The 15540-nt window shown below is 35.4% G+C and overlaps 3 protein-coding genes across 3 annotated transcripts; all 3 read left to right on the plus strand.

Moving 5' to 3' along the window:
* Positions 1-3076: 3076 nt before the first annotated feature.
* Positions 3077-3715, plus strand: LOC110703711. Its single transcript, XM_021881497.1, has 2 exons — positions 3077-3272; positions 3396-3715. The coding sequence occupies exons 1-2, from the start codon at positions 3077-3079 to the stop codon at positions 3713-3715; spliced, it is 516 nt and encodes a 171-aa protein (XP_021737189.1).
* Positions 3716-6293: 2578 nt separating this feature from the next.
* On the plus strand, positions 6294-11738 carry LOC110703712 (VAMP-like protein YKT61). The gene is made up of 7 exons (XM_021881498.1): positions 6294-6427; positions 6698-6919; positions 7668-7765; positions 9142-9246; positions 9357-9422; positions 10120-10206; positions 11459-11738. Exons 2-7 carry the CDS (start codon positions 6727-6729, stop codon positions 11507-11509), a joined length of 600 nt encoding a protein of 199 aa, XP_021737190.1. The 5' UTR covers positions 6294-6427; positions 6698-6726; the 3' UTR covers positions 11510-11738.
* Positions 11739-11972: 234 nt separating this feature from the next.
* Positions 11973-14689, plus strand: LOC110703714 (random slug protein 5-like). Its single transcript, XM_021881499.1, has 6 exons — positions 11973-12474; positions 12941-13205; positions 13345-13381; positions 13591-13696; positions 14067-14177; positions 14309-14689. The coding sequence occupies exons 1-6, from the start codon at positions 12352-12354 to the stop codon at positions 14423-14425; spliced, it is 759 nt and encodes a 252-aa protein (XP_021737191.1). The 5' UTR covers positions 11973-12351; the 3' UTR covers positions 14426-14689.
* The last annotated feature ends 851 nt before the right edge of the window (positions 14690-15540 follow it).

Raw genomic sequence — 15540 nt, forward strand, 5'->3', positions numbered from 1 at the left:
CCAGAACACCGGCCAACACCACCAACCACCACGACACCCCACCAACAACAAATTGACCTGAAACAAACCAATTCTACCACCCATCACAATAAAATTAAAAAAAAAACACTGAAAAAAACAAAATAAAAGATTAAAAAGAAAAAGGAAATACCTTGAATACCACCAAAAATTCGAAATTGGCTTTAAATTTGGGTTTTATGGGTCAAATTCGACCATAAAAACTCTAGACCTAGAGTTTTTATTGTCGAATTCGACCATAAAAACCCACACGCACCACCACCGGACTACACCATTTTAAACCCACACGAATTGGCTCAAAAACCCATGGCTCGAATTGGCTCAAAAATCCACCGGAATTCACTCGAAAACCCACCAGACTACCACCGGAATTGGCTCAAAAAACCCACAAGCACCAATGGGTCTTGGCGTGAGAAAGGAAAGAAAGAAATGAGAGAGAAAGCTAAGACAAGGAGATGGAGAAAGGAGAGTTGAGAAGAAAGAGAAGATGCGTGACAATGGAGGGGGGAAGGGAGAGGGGAGAGAGAAGTGAGGGAGTGAATTAGAGGAGTGAGAGAGAACTGGTAATAGGGGTGAAAGGGGAGAGAGGAGAGAGAGGCCGTGAGAATGTGTAGGGATTTATTGGCTTAGGGTTTGTGATCCCGGTTTTTTTTTTTTTTTTTTTCTAAATGGCAAGCGGTTTGGGGTTGAACCGCTTGCCAATATATCTAATGGCAAGCGGTTCAACCTCAAACCGCTTGTCATTATATATATTGGCAAGCGGTTCGCGCCAAAACCGCTTGCCATTTAATATTACAGGTTTATTTTTAAAAAATTGGGTAAATGGCAAGCGGATTTTTAAAACCGCTTGCCATTTGGGGCTTCCATTACTTATTTTCTACTAGTGCCACTTTGATCCAAATGGTCTTGCTAATCCAAATGTTCAAAGAATGTTATATTATAACATTCCTAACCGACCAATTATAAATCTTAATCAGCAGTTTCCTAACCAATTCCAACAACAATTCATGAATCAAATTGCCCAAAATTTTTCTTCTGGTTTAATGTTCCCAATGTCTCAACACATTGGAATCCAAGTGGAGAATAGTCCAACAACTCCCGGGGGAGATGGAAGTAGCAACAAAACTCCTCTTGAAAGAAATGCCAATGATGATGAAATGACGATGATGACGTTGATGGTGAAGATCTGCAAGATAGCAACACCATCTCGTCAAATGCAAAGTGGGGTGCACAAGAAGACGACGCACTTGTCTCATCTTGGATAGAATGTGCGATTGAAGATCCGGAGACAGCAACTGATCATAGTTTGGCTATGATGTGGAAATCCATATATGATTTGTAAGAGCAAGCTAGGAAAGACAATTCTTCCTCTATCCACCGCAGAACCTTGAGAGCTATGAAAGGTCGTTGGGTTAGAATAAACAAAGATGTGAACCTATGGGTTGGGTGCTATGCTGCGGCACAACGTAGAAATGCAAGTGGTACCAGCACTTACAATGTCATGACTGAAGCTCAAGAAATGTATAGTGCATCATGTAACGGAGCCCGGTTCACTATAATCAGTATATGGGATGTTTTAAAAAAAATATGATAAATGGAGGCCAACAAACAAGCAAGTGCCGAATACTAGTGAAAGTGATAGCTCCAAAATATCAGAACCAGATAATCCAACGGAAGTAGGTCGGCGTGGACGTCCAGATGGGGTGAAAAAGGCAAAAAGAAAAGGTAAATCTGTAGCTAGTTCTGGAATTAGTAGTTTAGATTCGTTTACTCAAGCCCTATCAGAGATGAATGTTTATTAGAGATGAATGTGATGAAGGAGCAATACAAAAGTGTTGATAAGAAGCGAGCTGATGTAGCGCAACAAATGCTGGATTATCAAAAGCAGCGAGATGTTGAGAAGAAAAAGAGGTAAGAGGAGGAAAAGAGGTTCAAGTTATTTAGTGTTCTACTTGCAAAACCAAACCTCTCTGAGGACGACCAACAACTATTTCAGAAATTGAAAGAGGAGTTCAGCCACCTTTTAGGCTAGTATTCATGTTGTTAGTTTAATATTATTTTAAGTTAGTTTAGGCTTCTTCAACGTTTGCCTTTAATTTATGTTGTTGTTCATTTGGTATGATTTAACAATTGTTTTTTGAGCATATGTAAAACTAGTTTTTATTAATGCTATTTAAATATAATTGAAGTCATTGACTTGTCAATGAAGAAACTCTTTAATCTCATCTTATAGAGATATGGGCACAAACATTGGTTTGCAGTTGGACGGAAATATGCAAACCTTATCAGTAATCTCATCTTCTAGAGTTGCGTGCCTATATAATAATTCGTAATTGGATAGAAATCAGGATATTTGATCAGAATGATCAAAACATCTCATCATCTAGAGTTGTGTGCCAATACATGCTTTGTTTTGTAATTGGATGGAAATCTGAAAACCTTATCAGAAATCTCATCTTCTACTTTTTTGTCACCATACATTATCTCATCTGTAATTGTTTTTAAATCATTTACAAATTTCTATATAAGGCCTATTCACTTTGTAGTTCAACACACAAACAAAAATACCCTTCCTCACAAAAACAGTCTCACACTAAACACTACTCTTACCATATATACCCAAAAATGAATTCTGATTCAAATTCATCTAGTTCATCAAGTTCTTGTATTTTCGATTATATGGTGAACGACTATGCTGAGTGGCACGAATCAATTACTCAGAGGCGTAAGGAAGTGGAATTAATTGAGGAAGTGATCAATTCAGCTGTTGTCCCCCTTGTCACCTCTACTTTTCAGGTCCCATTCACTCCCGATCCTGAGAAGCAAAGGTGGTATGTACCAAGAGATCGTGAAGATGCTGATACACGGTTATATAATGACTACTTCATTCCTAAACCACTTTATAATGACGATATGTTTCGTCGAAGATTTCGCATGCGTAAACACGTTTTCACGCGCATTGTTGAGGAGCTAAGAAAAAAGTAACGAATACTTTCGACAAAGGGCTGATGCCACTTGAAGACTTGGTGCTTCGGCTTTTCAAAAATGCACTGCGGCAATGAGGATGTTGGCTTATGGTACATCAGCCAATGCAGTTGATGAATACCTCAAAATTGCGGCAAGTACAACAAGAGATTGTCTCCAACACTTTGTTGAAGGGGTTATCTCTAAATTTGGACAAGAGTATCTGAGGAGGGCAACACCTTCAGATGTAGAGCTACTTCTTCGTGAAAGTAATGTTCGTGGATTCCCCGGTATGTTGGGGAGCATTGACTGCATGCATTGGGAGTGGAAAAATTGTCCACGTGCATGGAAAGGAATGTACCAAGGAAGAAGTAAAACTGCGACCATAATTTTATAAGTTGTTGCTTCCAAAGACTTGTGGATATGGCATGCTTTTTTTGGCACACCTGGTTCACTAAATGATATAAATGTCCTCCAATGGCCGCCAATGTTCGATGATATTTGTGAAGGTCGAGCCCCAGAGGTGAGTTTTAATGTGAATGGAAATAGATACAATATGGGATACTACCTTACAGATGGTATATATCCAACAGCATTTATCCCAGCCATCAAGCTTCCACAAACTTCTAAGCAAAGATTATTTACGAGGAAGCAAGAAAGTTATCGCAAAGATGTTGAGCGTGCCTTCGGAGTGTTACAAGCTCGATTCGCAATAATACGACAACCAGTGTAATACCCGAATATTTTAAGAGTTTATCAGATATATTTTATGACTAAAATAAGATTTTTTTTTTTAATTTTGTAAAAAAAATTATTTAAATTTTTTTTATAATTTTTTTTTGTTATCCTATACCGTATAAATTATCATAAACCCTATATATATATATATATATATATATATATATATATATATATATATATATATATACATGGCCGTATGTGCAGTCATGTTTTTTTTTCTTCTCAAAAACTCTAAGCTTTGACCTCTGTAAACTTGTTTCCACTACTTTATTTGTCTTATGCTCAAACTTCATCAATTCCCTTCTTATATCATGCGGCAATCCAAGATCATCATTTGATCAAACCAATTACTTTTTATTGCAAAGTGTTTGGAGTTGTGCGCATAAGATGTGATAAAGCAATCAAGACCTTTCTTTAATATTTGGTTAATTATTTTCGAAAGGTAATCACACAGAACTTATTTTGGAGTCGTTTGTATTGTATTTCTTATTATTATATATGAATTGTATGATTTATTATTTGTAATCTTGTACATGTATGTAATTGATTATTATATGGTATTATATGATTTGATTGGTATTGAATATTGTATTACTTTTGTTATACTGTATTATATGATTTAATTTTTCGAATTGATTATTGTGTTATTTGTGTTAGGGTTTTTAATGTTGTTATTTTAGAGAGCATTGTTATATTGAGGTTTTAGGGTTGTTAATGCAGAGTATTATTATATTAGGTTGAGATTTGATTATTTTTGGGTGCTAGTATTATTTTCCTAAGAGTTGAGATGTTTTTGAATTGAATTGTTATGTTATTTGGGAACATGTGTCATTGTTGAGATATTATTATTAGTTTGTGAATGGTTATTTGATCGATGTATAAGATCAAAAGGTTGAGAATTATTATTTTGTTCTTGGTTTAAGGCTTGGCGTTATATATCTTAGCCCTTGGCATGTTGGTAAGAGGATGATAATCATGAGTTAAGAATGAGGTACAATCTTTATTTATATTTTATATGGTCCCCTACAGTGGGAATTGACCCGTATGTGGTCTGGTTTAAGGTGTTTTCTGGTTATTGAGAGTATTCAAGTTTTTATACTTGTTGGTTTACTTATTCGAATTACCCATGTCCAAGGCTAGGTATAGATCGAACAACGAGCATGACACACTTATGGGTTATATGAGTTGATTGAGTAAAGGTTCGTATTATTATTATTCGAGGTTTAGTTGATAAAGGTTATTTTTCAGAGTACAATGTGTAATGTAATTTCGAACTACATTATTTAATTGATATAGTAATGTTAATTATTATAGTATACTCTATATACTCTGATATGTGATGATTACTCAGCTTTTTGCTGACGTATGTGTTATTTTGTTGTGCTACTTGTGTTTGCGGTCATGTCTTTTTCTTATGGTGGCCCTGCGACGATCTATTTTGGAATTTGTCCTTAATGGTGAGCAGTTAAGTTTGTCTAAATAGGTTGATTAAGTGGTTGTAGCTAAAGGAGTTCAAGTGTTTTCGATTAGTTTGTTATAACAAGTTTAATTTATAAAGTTGTATAATTAGCTCACTTAGATTATCGGGTTGTAATTATTGGGATTTTGTAAGCCTTAACACTTGACAGGTTGTTGAGTGTGGCGGTAATACCTCCGATTAAGGTGTATGCTTCCGCAATTTTATTCAAAGGTTATTTATTTTCCTTTAATTCCTATTTATTATCAGCTAGTAAATCGGGGGTGTTACAACCAGCTCTCGCATGGTTGACAGAAATCCTATGGAAAGTTATTATGGCATGCATTATCATGCACAATATGATTGTTTAAGATGAGCGAGAGAACTATTTGCATTACGATGCATATGAATTTATCACTAATCAACCTCAAAATATAGCCGGATCTTCAAACCAAGATATTAACCAACCATTCACTGTGAGAGAAGGACGACTACGTAATCTCAGTTTAGCGTGTTACATGGCAAACAAAAATAAGGTCCGAGACAGGGAAACTCATGTGTCATTGAAAAAAGACTTGGTTGAGCACGTATGGAGTCGTTTTGGTAATGAATGACGATATCAAGTAGTCGGATAATTATTTTCTTATGTAATGTTTTTTTTTTCACTGTTATGTTTTCCCGTGTTCTTTTCAGTTCCGTCTATGAATTAAATGTGATATTGTTATTTTACGAGTAATAATAGTTAAGTCTTCAATATATTTTTTTAATAATATTTAAATTAATCATGTCATTATTACGAATACTTTGATAATTATTATAAATAATTATTACGTAAACTAAATTAATGACAAATTCAAGAACTTATAGATGTCATTAGTTCGACTAATATGTTTATTAGAAGAATAATTAAACACAAACTTCATTGATAGGAGAAACAAAACATGGTGGGGTATTGATAAAAGTAGGAGAGAGAATGATGAGGTTACTCATCATTATAGGAAAAATAAAAGGAGTGACTCAAGAGGGTGACTCGGAGGGGGAAAAGTAGGGAAGAGAAAATTACGAGCCACCCCACTATTGTGGCCTTGTGGGTGCTCTAAGATTCCTCATTTTCTTATTTTAAGCGATTGATTCCAAAGGAAAACAACTCTAAAGAACCGGCCTAGATTTCGTTGTTTGAAAAGGAGAAGAATATAAATCAAATTTTATTCTGGGTTTCTCGTTGCTTAGGCGCTGTATTTTGCTCAGGTAATCTTCTAAATTTTAATTTTTTAATTTTTTTGTATCCTTCAATCAAAGTTTTTCCACATATCAATTTAATAATTTCAGTTTTTCAATGTTTAATATACTCTGCATATCTGTAGAAATTCTATTCTTGTTCATACATCACATGGAATTTGAAATCCAGGAATTGAAATTCAACTATTTCGGAATTGAATTCAAATTCTGAAATTGAAATCTTTCATTTGAAATGAATTGAGTAGATATCCAAGCACAACCTAATAAGAATGATTTCAGTTTTGTAGAGAGAAAAGCAAGAAGTCGTGATGAAGATCACGGCAATTGTGGTTCTGAAATGCGGGTCAAGTGAAGAAAATCCGATAATCTTAGCAAATGCATCGGATGTGAGTACTTTCGGGTTCTTTCAGAGATCCAGCGTTCGTGAATTCATCGTCTTCGTCTCTCGTACTGTTGCCAAACGCACCCGTCCTGGCCAACGTCAATCTGTTCAACATGAAGGTTTCTATTTTTACTTTTTTTGATTCATTTTATTGTAATTGGTCTTGTTTGATTGTCTGTTTTTGTGGGTTTAGGATTATTCCATTTTTTGGGTTGATTGAAATGTTTGTGCCTTGATTTTATGGGTTTGGGATTGAAATTTAATATTTAGTTCAGCAAAGTTATTTGATTATTGGTTTTTTTAAGGATCAGCTCTAATGTTCTAATCATATGCTGAAATTAAATTGCTCATTGGGTAATTATTGTGTTAGATTCTGTTCAGGATTGCGGTTTGGGTTTGATACTTACAAACTGTTTTGATTTACACATATTGGATGTTGCCCTCTAAGTTGCACCCTTTAAGAGTACCGTGATTTGTGTTTTCTGTTTTGGTTGATTAGTGTGCTAGATAAAAGTAATTTGTTTGATGAAATATGTTGATTAAATGATTGAACATTCATACAAAGCTTACCTTGTTTCAGCAATAATGAGAATGTCAAATACTATGTATATGTTTAATTATGTTCAGGATTGCTATTGGGGTTTGATATCACATTGCTTATAAATCCAACGGTTGGCAGTTGCCCTATGAATGAGTCCTGCAAGTGTTGTTACTTGAGTTTGCTGCTTTAGGTTCACGAGTGATTTAGCTAAAAAGAAAGTGTGAGTGAAGGATTATGCTAATAGTTGAACATTCACATCTTTTTCTTGTTCAGCTTTATTGGCTCTGAACCTTATTTGTTTTTTTTTTTTTTCTTCTTTTGATCAGAATACAAGGTGCATGCTTACAATAGAGGGGGCCTTTGTGCACTGGGTTTTATGGATGACCCCTACCCAGTCCGGAGTGCATTTTCGCTGCTAACCCAGGTACTTTGGCCTATTACATGTATAGTGATTTTCTTATGGCATAGACAATAAACCTCTGCTGGTATCCAAATAGGAATGAGAAATGTGAGGGAAATAAGGAGGGAAGGGAAAGAATGAGCCCAAAATGATGTCATGTGGTAGTTGGGGGGGCAAGAAGGTGGTAACTTTTGATGTTTTTGAAAGTAGAAGGTGGTAATTTTCAAAAAAAAAATAGAAGGTGGTAATTGCTAAAATGGACATAACAGAAGGTGGTAATTGTCAAAATTTCCTAAAATTTAGAATGTGAGGCTTTGTTGAAATATTTGTGTGTCTGTGTACTGTTACATCACGTTTCCTGCTGTCCTCTCCTATGATTTCTAACCGTACTTGTCGGTCTTTATCTGCAACTGTGTAGCTAGTAGTATCTCCTAACCGCACTTGTCGGTCTTTATCTGCAACTGTGCTAGCTGGTAGTGTCTCCTATCCTCACTTGTCGGTCTTTATCTGCAACTGTGCTAGCTGGTAGTATCTCCTATAACACACACACGTTACACATGCACACACGCCCACGTGTACGTGCACACACACACCCACCCACCCATCCACACTCACGTGAGACTGTCTTCTGGATTATCTCACAACACTAATCTCTGTTTTCATTTTTTTATTTTTCACACACACACACACACAAGACTGTCTTCTGGATTATCTCACAACTTTAATCTCTTTCATTCTTTTTTTTTTTGTGCGTGTGTGTGTGTGTGTGCTTTTACTAGTTTCTTCCTTCCTCATTTGCTCTCTATTGTTTTCCCCATTTCATTGATAATGTTTATCCTTTCTTTACTATCCAATCACTCTTGTAAAATAGTTGTAAGAACTAATGTTGTATGCAATATTGTAATTGTAATTCGGAGTATCGTATCCTCCCAAGCCATTTAACTAGTTTTATATTTGGTATGGGTTTGCAATTTGGTTTGTGGTTTTTGGGGGTGGGGGTTCATAGGTAACATTATATCCCCTTGAAATATGTATAATTTTGTTTTATTTTTTACAAATCTTTTGGTGAGTTAAAACACTGTACGAACTAAGTTAATTTGATCTGCAAAAATAACGTATTTTAAAGTTTAAACTAATGGTCACCTTAGTTTTCCCCTTTCTTACAGATGTTGGAATAAGATCCACTTTATTTATTGCCTATTTACAGTTATCTACTTTTAGTTTAAGATAATTTGATCTGCAAATTTTCAGCTGGTATTGTTAGTGACACTATTATATTCAAGTGCATGCTTTGTGCTCCCCCCCCCCCCCTCCTTTCTTTTTTTGACAATTTGACAAAGTAACCGTAGCAATTGAATTTCTTCAATCCATGGATGGCTATTGATGTTAATGCTTTATAGGTGTTAGATGAATACCAAAAGGCATTTGGTGACTCATGGAAAGGTGTAAATTCTGATAGCACACAACCATGGCCTTATTTGAATGAGGCTTTGGCCAAGTACCAGGTATTTCTGTGTTGGCATTTCTAATTAGACCATTATATTGATTGAGGTATTTTGTATGTGTATGCTTTTTGAGACAGAACTGATCATGGTTTCTTTTACTAAATCTACAGGACCCAGCTGAAGCTGACAAGCTACTGAAGATTCAAAGGGAGCTGGATGAAACTAAGATTATTCTTGTATGAAATTTGCGCTGTCATCTGAGTAACATGGCCTATTTTAATATGTCCTTTGCTTTCTAAAACTGTGATTTGACAGCTTGTATCTTACGATAAATCTATTCTATAAACCTTATCATCTACTTGGCACCAACTCTTAAAAGTTTGCTTTGCCTTACTTCACATATACATGCGTTTACATGTACTTGTCTACTGAACTTGTGCCATTTTTGTTTTGTTACATACATTTTTAGGTATAAAAGCTATTTATCAGTCTCTGCCCAGCCTTCATTAATTAAAGCAGCAGCTTTTACAGCTTTAGGTTTTGTAATATCAAATTTGAACCATTTGAGTTTAGTTATCTGAAAAGATTTGGTATTCCTAGAAACCTATGTCAATGCTAAGAGTTTTGTTGACAGTTTTTTTTTTTTTGGACATGTATTACTCTAATATGTATATATGGAGTATATACTTGCTACTGCAATACTGCTCATCCGACAGTTCCTTTTCTGCAATGTGATGATTGGGTAACCTAATAAGAAATATATTGTGCTTTATCAAAATGCATAATGCATACAAAGGCATATTGTTGGTAGGTGTAATGGCACTATTGCAGGAATGAGTCTGCTTAGTACTCTCTTTTATTTCTTTCAATAAGATTGTCTGATATTAAATTGTTATTTTTTTTTATTAATCCTTTTTTTTCAATTTTCTGCAGCATAAGACAATTGATAGTGTCCTAGAGCGTGGTGAAAGGCTGGATAGCTTGGTAGAAAAGAGTTCTGATCTTAGTGCTGCATCACAGGTGTTTATTTGATCATTGTTCGTAACTTTTAGCTATTTTTAATTTTGGTGTTTGCTTGTATGTATATATTTCTTGCAAGTGGTGTTTTTTCCTTGTACTTCTGCCAGATATGCTTATGTTTGAGAATTTTCTGCTCTTTATATTGTCCTACATTTTAGGCCTTTATTTTTCACTGAAAGATGTGGGAGGACTGTCTCTTGATCTATTGCATAGGTGTCCCATTGCCAATCCACATTGTACCTTGGTCACAATTTTATTGGAGAACATGACTGTTATTTTTTATAACCAACAAGCCTCAAAAATAAAGTCCTATAATTTTGTATTTTATCTTTTCACAGATGAACATAGGAAATTTTCCAAGATAAACTGTTCAGTTTGTTATTCTAGGATCATTTAATCTCTTTATCAAGTAAGGTTAAATGTTTTGTCTTATGTCAATGTGCAAGCTAAGGTTTTAACTCAGTAACTCAAATTTGATAATATTGTTTGTTTATATATTTGTTTCATGTGTGTGTGTTAGAATGTGATGTGCTGAATAATTGTCTGCAGCTTTTTTTTGGCGTTGTACATTTCATCCGAGCTCTCTTGCTTTGTACTGCAAAAAAGCAGAAACTCTTGGTTTTTTCTTTGGAGATTTTACTCAAAACAAGCTCTAAGAGGAAAAGTCCGAAAGGATCTGAAATTAACACACTGAAAAATAATTATGAAGTTTATAGGAGTACATAGATAGAAAAGGAGAGATTGGAGGGGGGAAGTTTGAACCAAACAAGGGAAAACTAACTTGCAATTGCGGTTTTCCTTGCAAATATTCTTTTCACGAAACTAGTTTTTGTTTGATAATGTTATACATCAAACCAAAAGGGGCCTAAACCATGCTAGATGTGAAATCACCTTCTTTTGGACTTTAGGAATGGGGGAATGAAGCGTTAGAAATAAATAATTAAAGAATGAGAACATGAGTTTGGGTTTGTGTTTTAACAAGTATGAGTTCAATGTTATTGGCTGTAGAATTTTCATTTGGTATCTTGTTTCAACGATAATCAGTTTAATTGTTTGAATTGAAATTGTGATATGCATGACAAACAAGATTTTATTTAGCTTGAAGTTATTATTTTTTATTTTTTATTTTTTTTCCCCCCTCAAAAAAAAAAAAAAAAAGGTTGTGAGACTTGTGACGTTGTAGCTCGAGTGTTGGGAAAAATCTTTTTCTTTTATGATAACTTACGGTAACAAATTTTTGTTTTTGGCACAGATGTTCTACAAGCAAGCAAAAAAGACCAACTCTTGCTGTACAATATTATGAGTTTTTGTAGAGACTAATGCTACCTTGACAGATCAACATACAAATGTGGAGACGATGAAGAATGGGGACTTTCATCTGTTCATACAAATCACCTATTACATTATGTGGAATGGAATTCGTGAAATTTATTTTTAAGTTGTAATTTTAATGTGTGATCCACTACATATGTGTATATCTCTTTATAAGATTTGTTCGGCATAATAGTCTGGTCTGGTCTGATTTAATCTGATCTCAAAGTTTTAATTACAAGACAATCACAAAATGTTTTACAACCCGTTTTATATAATCGCAACACAGTAGGGACAAATCTCCCATTTTCTAGAATATGTATGTACAAGAGTAGAACTAGTTAACATCACACATACAAAATCATAAATACATGATGAAATCAAATAAATGTAGTTAGATGATTGTCTTCTCATATTCTAGTTATTACGCATTCAATTAAGCCCAACAAAATAATTTTTTCCTAACATGCAGCTCACGTTGTTGTCAATTCCAACTGGCCTACATACTCAACAACGCAAATTACGTACTCATAAATTCTAGTAGTTGGCAATTAGCATACCCAATTATAGCATTCTAAACAATCTAAACACTACTATTGTGTGCATATTCTTTTCAGGACCATATACTACATTAGTACTACATTCTACAAGTAATTTGAGTCATTTAAATTCGGTTGATAATAAATCTGGTTAATCATACATTCCCCTCTTGTCACGCTATTGCTGTCACTACTTGAGCTAAGCTACTTGTGTAGTTTATTTAGAGAGAACTGTAAGACTACTCACATAGATAACGCGAAAAATTCCAAACAAAAATTAAATCGAGAAAGAATAATGGAAGACACCGGTGAAGGGAGTGATGTGAAGGAGATCATCCAAGGCAAGGAAAATACTGCAGAACAACATAAACTGTCACTTATGAGAGCCTTTATTGAATGCCGTGATCCTTCTTCTAAGGTTTTCTCCTTTTCAATCCCTTGGTTTTTTTTTTTTTTTTTTTTTTTTTTTTTGCAATAATCTATATATATACAAAAGAACATTATTTGTTAGGTTTGTTCTGCATATAATTGGTAAAAGTACAAACACAAAATTTAAAGTAGCCTTTGAGACCTTAATTAGCTAAGATTATCCAAAAAACAGAATACTTAAATAAAAAAAACTAATCATCAAAGAGTGCTTGGGAGCAAACAGGATGACATTGTCGAAAACTTTGGACAAAAGTTAAGCCCTCTAGTTAGTCTTTGCCTTTGCTTGATCAACATAACAAAATTTTCAGTTAGAATTGAAGGTGCTAAAAATGAATAGTTTGACAATGTCTAGTACTCAAATTTAATATGCATGAAAAAATTTCTTTATATTTGTATGCATGATCCAATAACATAAACTTAACATAAGCTAAAAAAGTTTCTAAAATGCACACCAGGAGGTAGATGACTTGACACTTAGAAGATTTTTAAGAGCACGCGATCTAGATGTGGAGAAGGCAGGGGCGATGTTCTTGAAGTATCTGAAATGGAGAAAAACATTCATACCTAATGGATATGTATCAGAGTCAGAAATACAGAATGAACTTTCTCAAAACAAAGCTTTTGTAGGAGGTAACGATAAGAAAGGACGTCCTATACTGGTTGTGTTGGCTCGCCGACACTTCCAAAACACCACACCTGGAGGTTCTGATGAATTTAAACGTATGCATCCATTCTCATCTTAACTCATTCATCTTCACTGCTAGATTGACTTCCATGATCTGATGTACAGCTGCGCGCACCAGCTGCAGGAAATTAAATTTAGTGTTCTGATGACATGGTTTTCTGGTGGGTTTTACAGAGTTTGCTGCATATGTTCTTGACAAGATATGCACAAGGTTACTACAGCAACTTTCTTAAGACTTTGTGGTTTTTTTTTTTCCTTTTTTTTGTTGTTGAATATTTCTACTGGCTAGTGAATAATGTTTGAATTTATATTAGATCACCTGAAATAAAAGGTTTATTGGTATTTTTTGCGGTTAATGTGTGTCAACATTGATGTTGAAAGCCTAATTAAATGTTTCAATTGATTTAATTATTCAAACAGGATGCCCCTTGGACAGGAGAAGTTTTGTGCTATTGGAGATCTTCAAGGATGGGGGTACTCGAACAGCGACATCCGTGGATATCTTGGAGCTCTCTCTATCTTGCAGGTAAAATCAGTTTAATTTTTGTTCTGCTTTAGACAATTGTCCTAACACTCTATCTACCTTTTCGGATAAGTATTTTAATTTAACGGCCCATTTTGTAGGTGGTAATAATAATATAAGATCACAATTTCTCCCTGACTACGACTCCCCTAGGAAAATTGTCCTAATACAAGTTTATAAACCAACTTCATACTAGTATATTACATTATACACATCTAACTAGCAAAAAAGATAATTATGTATTATAAAAATTCTTAGCTTGTTAATATGAAGGGTTTGTAAGAGCGAGGGTTGAGGGAGATCCTGGATCGATTCTCACCCCTGCCCTTGTGACTCTTTAAACACCAAAAATATATGAAGGGTTTGTTTGCAGGACTGTTATCCAGAAAGATTAGGTAAGCTGTTCATAGTCCATGCACCAAGAATCTTTATGGCTGTATGGAAGATTATTTACCCATTCATCGACGACAACACCAAGACCAAAGTAAGTAATCCAAATTAAAGCACATCTGTCAAAATTTTGCAAGTTCATCAACAAAAAATACATGTATAATGTGATTTACAAGGCTAGATTTCATGAGTGAAACCATAATTCATTTTCGCGGTTATTTACAGATAGTATTTGTGGAGAAACGGCAACTAACATCAACCATGCTAGAAGATATCGACGAGAGTCAACTTCCTGATATATATGGAGGCAAACTGCCACTGAAGCCTATTCAGGTTGCCTGACAGTACAAAAATATAGCATTTCAGAAACAAAAACCTTCAGAAGTAGAGCTCCAACAATCCAACTGTTATCACTATTATTCATGTTTAATCCCTTTGAACGTACCATCTGATTATCTGAGCAGAAATACATATTATTCTCTGAATTGGCAAGCAGAGTACTACAGATATTTTTTGCAACTTGTGTTAAGATTGTTAAATACTACTGAGTATAATTTTGAATTTTCTGCTATTATTCGATGAAAACGAAGAACCAATATAATGTTACCTATATGTGTCATACAAAGGAGGACATAGGAAATGGAGGGATAGTTAGTCCTTCCGTCCAATAATGGATCCAGAAATTTTACATTCACCGGGCCGGATTTTAGTGTTGATTTATAAATTAAGGAAATTTTGACATTTGTTACCACCTAAAACACCTCGCTTCAGATTTGCTACCTATTTAATTTTTTTTTTTTTTTTGCTTTGCTACCACCCTAAACAGAGTTTGTTAGAAATTACTACCACTTGTCTTACACCGTTAGCATTTCCGTTACCATCACCCGACCACCGTCCAGCCACCACCCAACCACCCTCTCCTTCCACCGTCACTGTTCAACATCAACCCTACCGCAACCACCACCCAACCACCCACTCCTTCCACCGTCACTGTTCAACATCAACCCCATCGCAACCACCACCCAACCCGCTCCCAAATCCCCTGCCGCGACCCCAGCCGCTCAAACCACCATCAACAATCGCCAATCAGCAGCAGAACCACAGCCAACCACCATCAATTACCGCCCCTTTCCCCTGTTCCCTCACATCACCACCAATTGGCACCAACACCCAATCCCAGCCACCGCCAGCCGCCGCACACAGAAAAGAGGAACCCAAATTCGCAATCCCAGCCCCGTTCGAACCCCAGCAATCGAACCCAAAATGGCAACCCCAGTCCGTTCGAACCCCAGCAATCGAACCCAAATTCGCAAGGCGCCGGCGTCGCGATCCCAACCCCCTTATCAGCCCCCTCCCCTCGAAAACCCGCCTCAATCCCAGCCAAAAACCCCAATCGATCTGAGCAAATCTCAAACCCCAATTCAATTAAGCTTGTGGGTAACGAGAGTGGAGAATGT

This window comes from Chenopodium quinoa, unplaced genomic scaffold (assembly GCF_001683475.1).
Source record: "Chenopodium quinoa cultivar QQ74 unplaced genomic scaffold, ASM168347v1, whole genome shotgun sequence".
NCBI classification, from domain to species: domain Eukaryota; kingdom Viridiplantae; phylum Streptophyta; class Magnoliopsida; order Caryophyllales; family Amaranthaceae; genus Chenopodium; species Chenopodium quinoa.

Bases quoted from the DNA above. Each gene is read 5' to 3' on its own strand.
- LOC110703714 (XM_021881499.1), top strand. From the start codon at position 12,352: ATGGAAGACACCGGTGAAGGGAGTGATGTGAAGGAGATCATCCAAGGC. The intron at 12,475-12,940 runs GTTTTCTCCTTT...AATGCACACCAG, and splicing joins GCCGTGATCCTTCTTCTAAG to GAGGTAGATGACTTGACACT. The intron at 13,382-13,590 runs GTTACTACAGCA...TTATTCAAACAG, and splicing joins CTTGACAAGATATGCACAAG to GATGCCCCTTGGACAGGAGA.
- LOC110703711 (XM_021881497.1), top strand. From the start codon at position 3,077: ATGAGGATGTTGGCTTATGGTACATCAGCCAATGCAGTTGATGAATAC. The intron at 3,273-3,395 runs GTATGTTGGGGA...TTGCTTCCAAAG, and splicing joins TAATGTTCGTGGATTCCCCG to ACTTGTGGATATGGCATGCT.
- LOC110703712 (XM_021881498.1), top strand. From the start codon at position 6,727: ATGAAGATCACGGCAATTGTGGTTCTGAAATGCGGGTCAAGTGAAGAA. The intron at 6,920-7,667 runs GTTTCTATTTTT...TCTTTTGATCAG, and splicing joins TCAATCTGTTCAACATGAAG to AATACAAGGTGCATGCTTAC. The intron at 10,207-11,458 runs GTGTTTATTTGA...TTTTTGGCACAG, and splicing joins ATCTTAGTGCTGCATCACAG to ATGTTCTACAAGCAAGCAAA.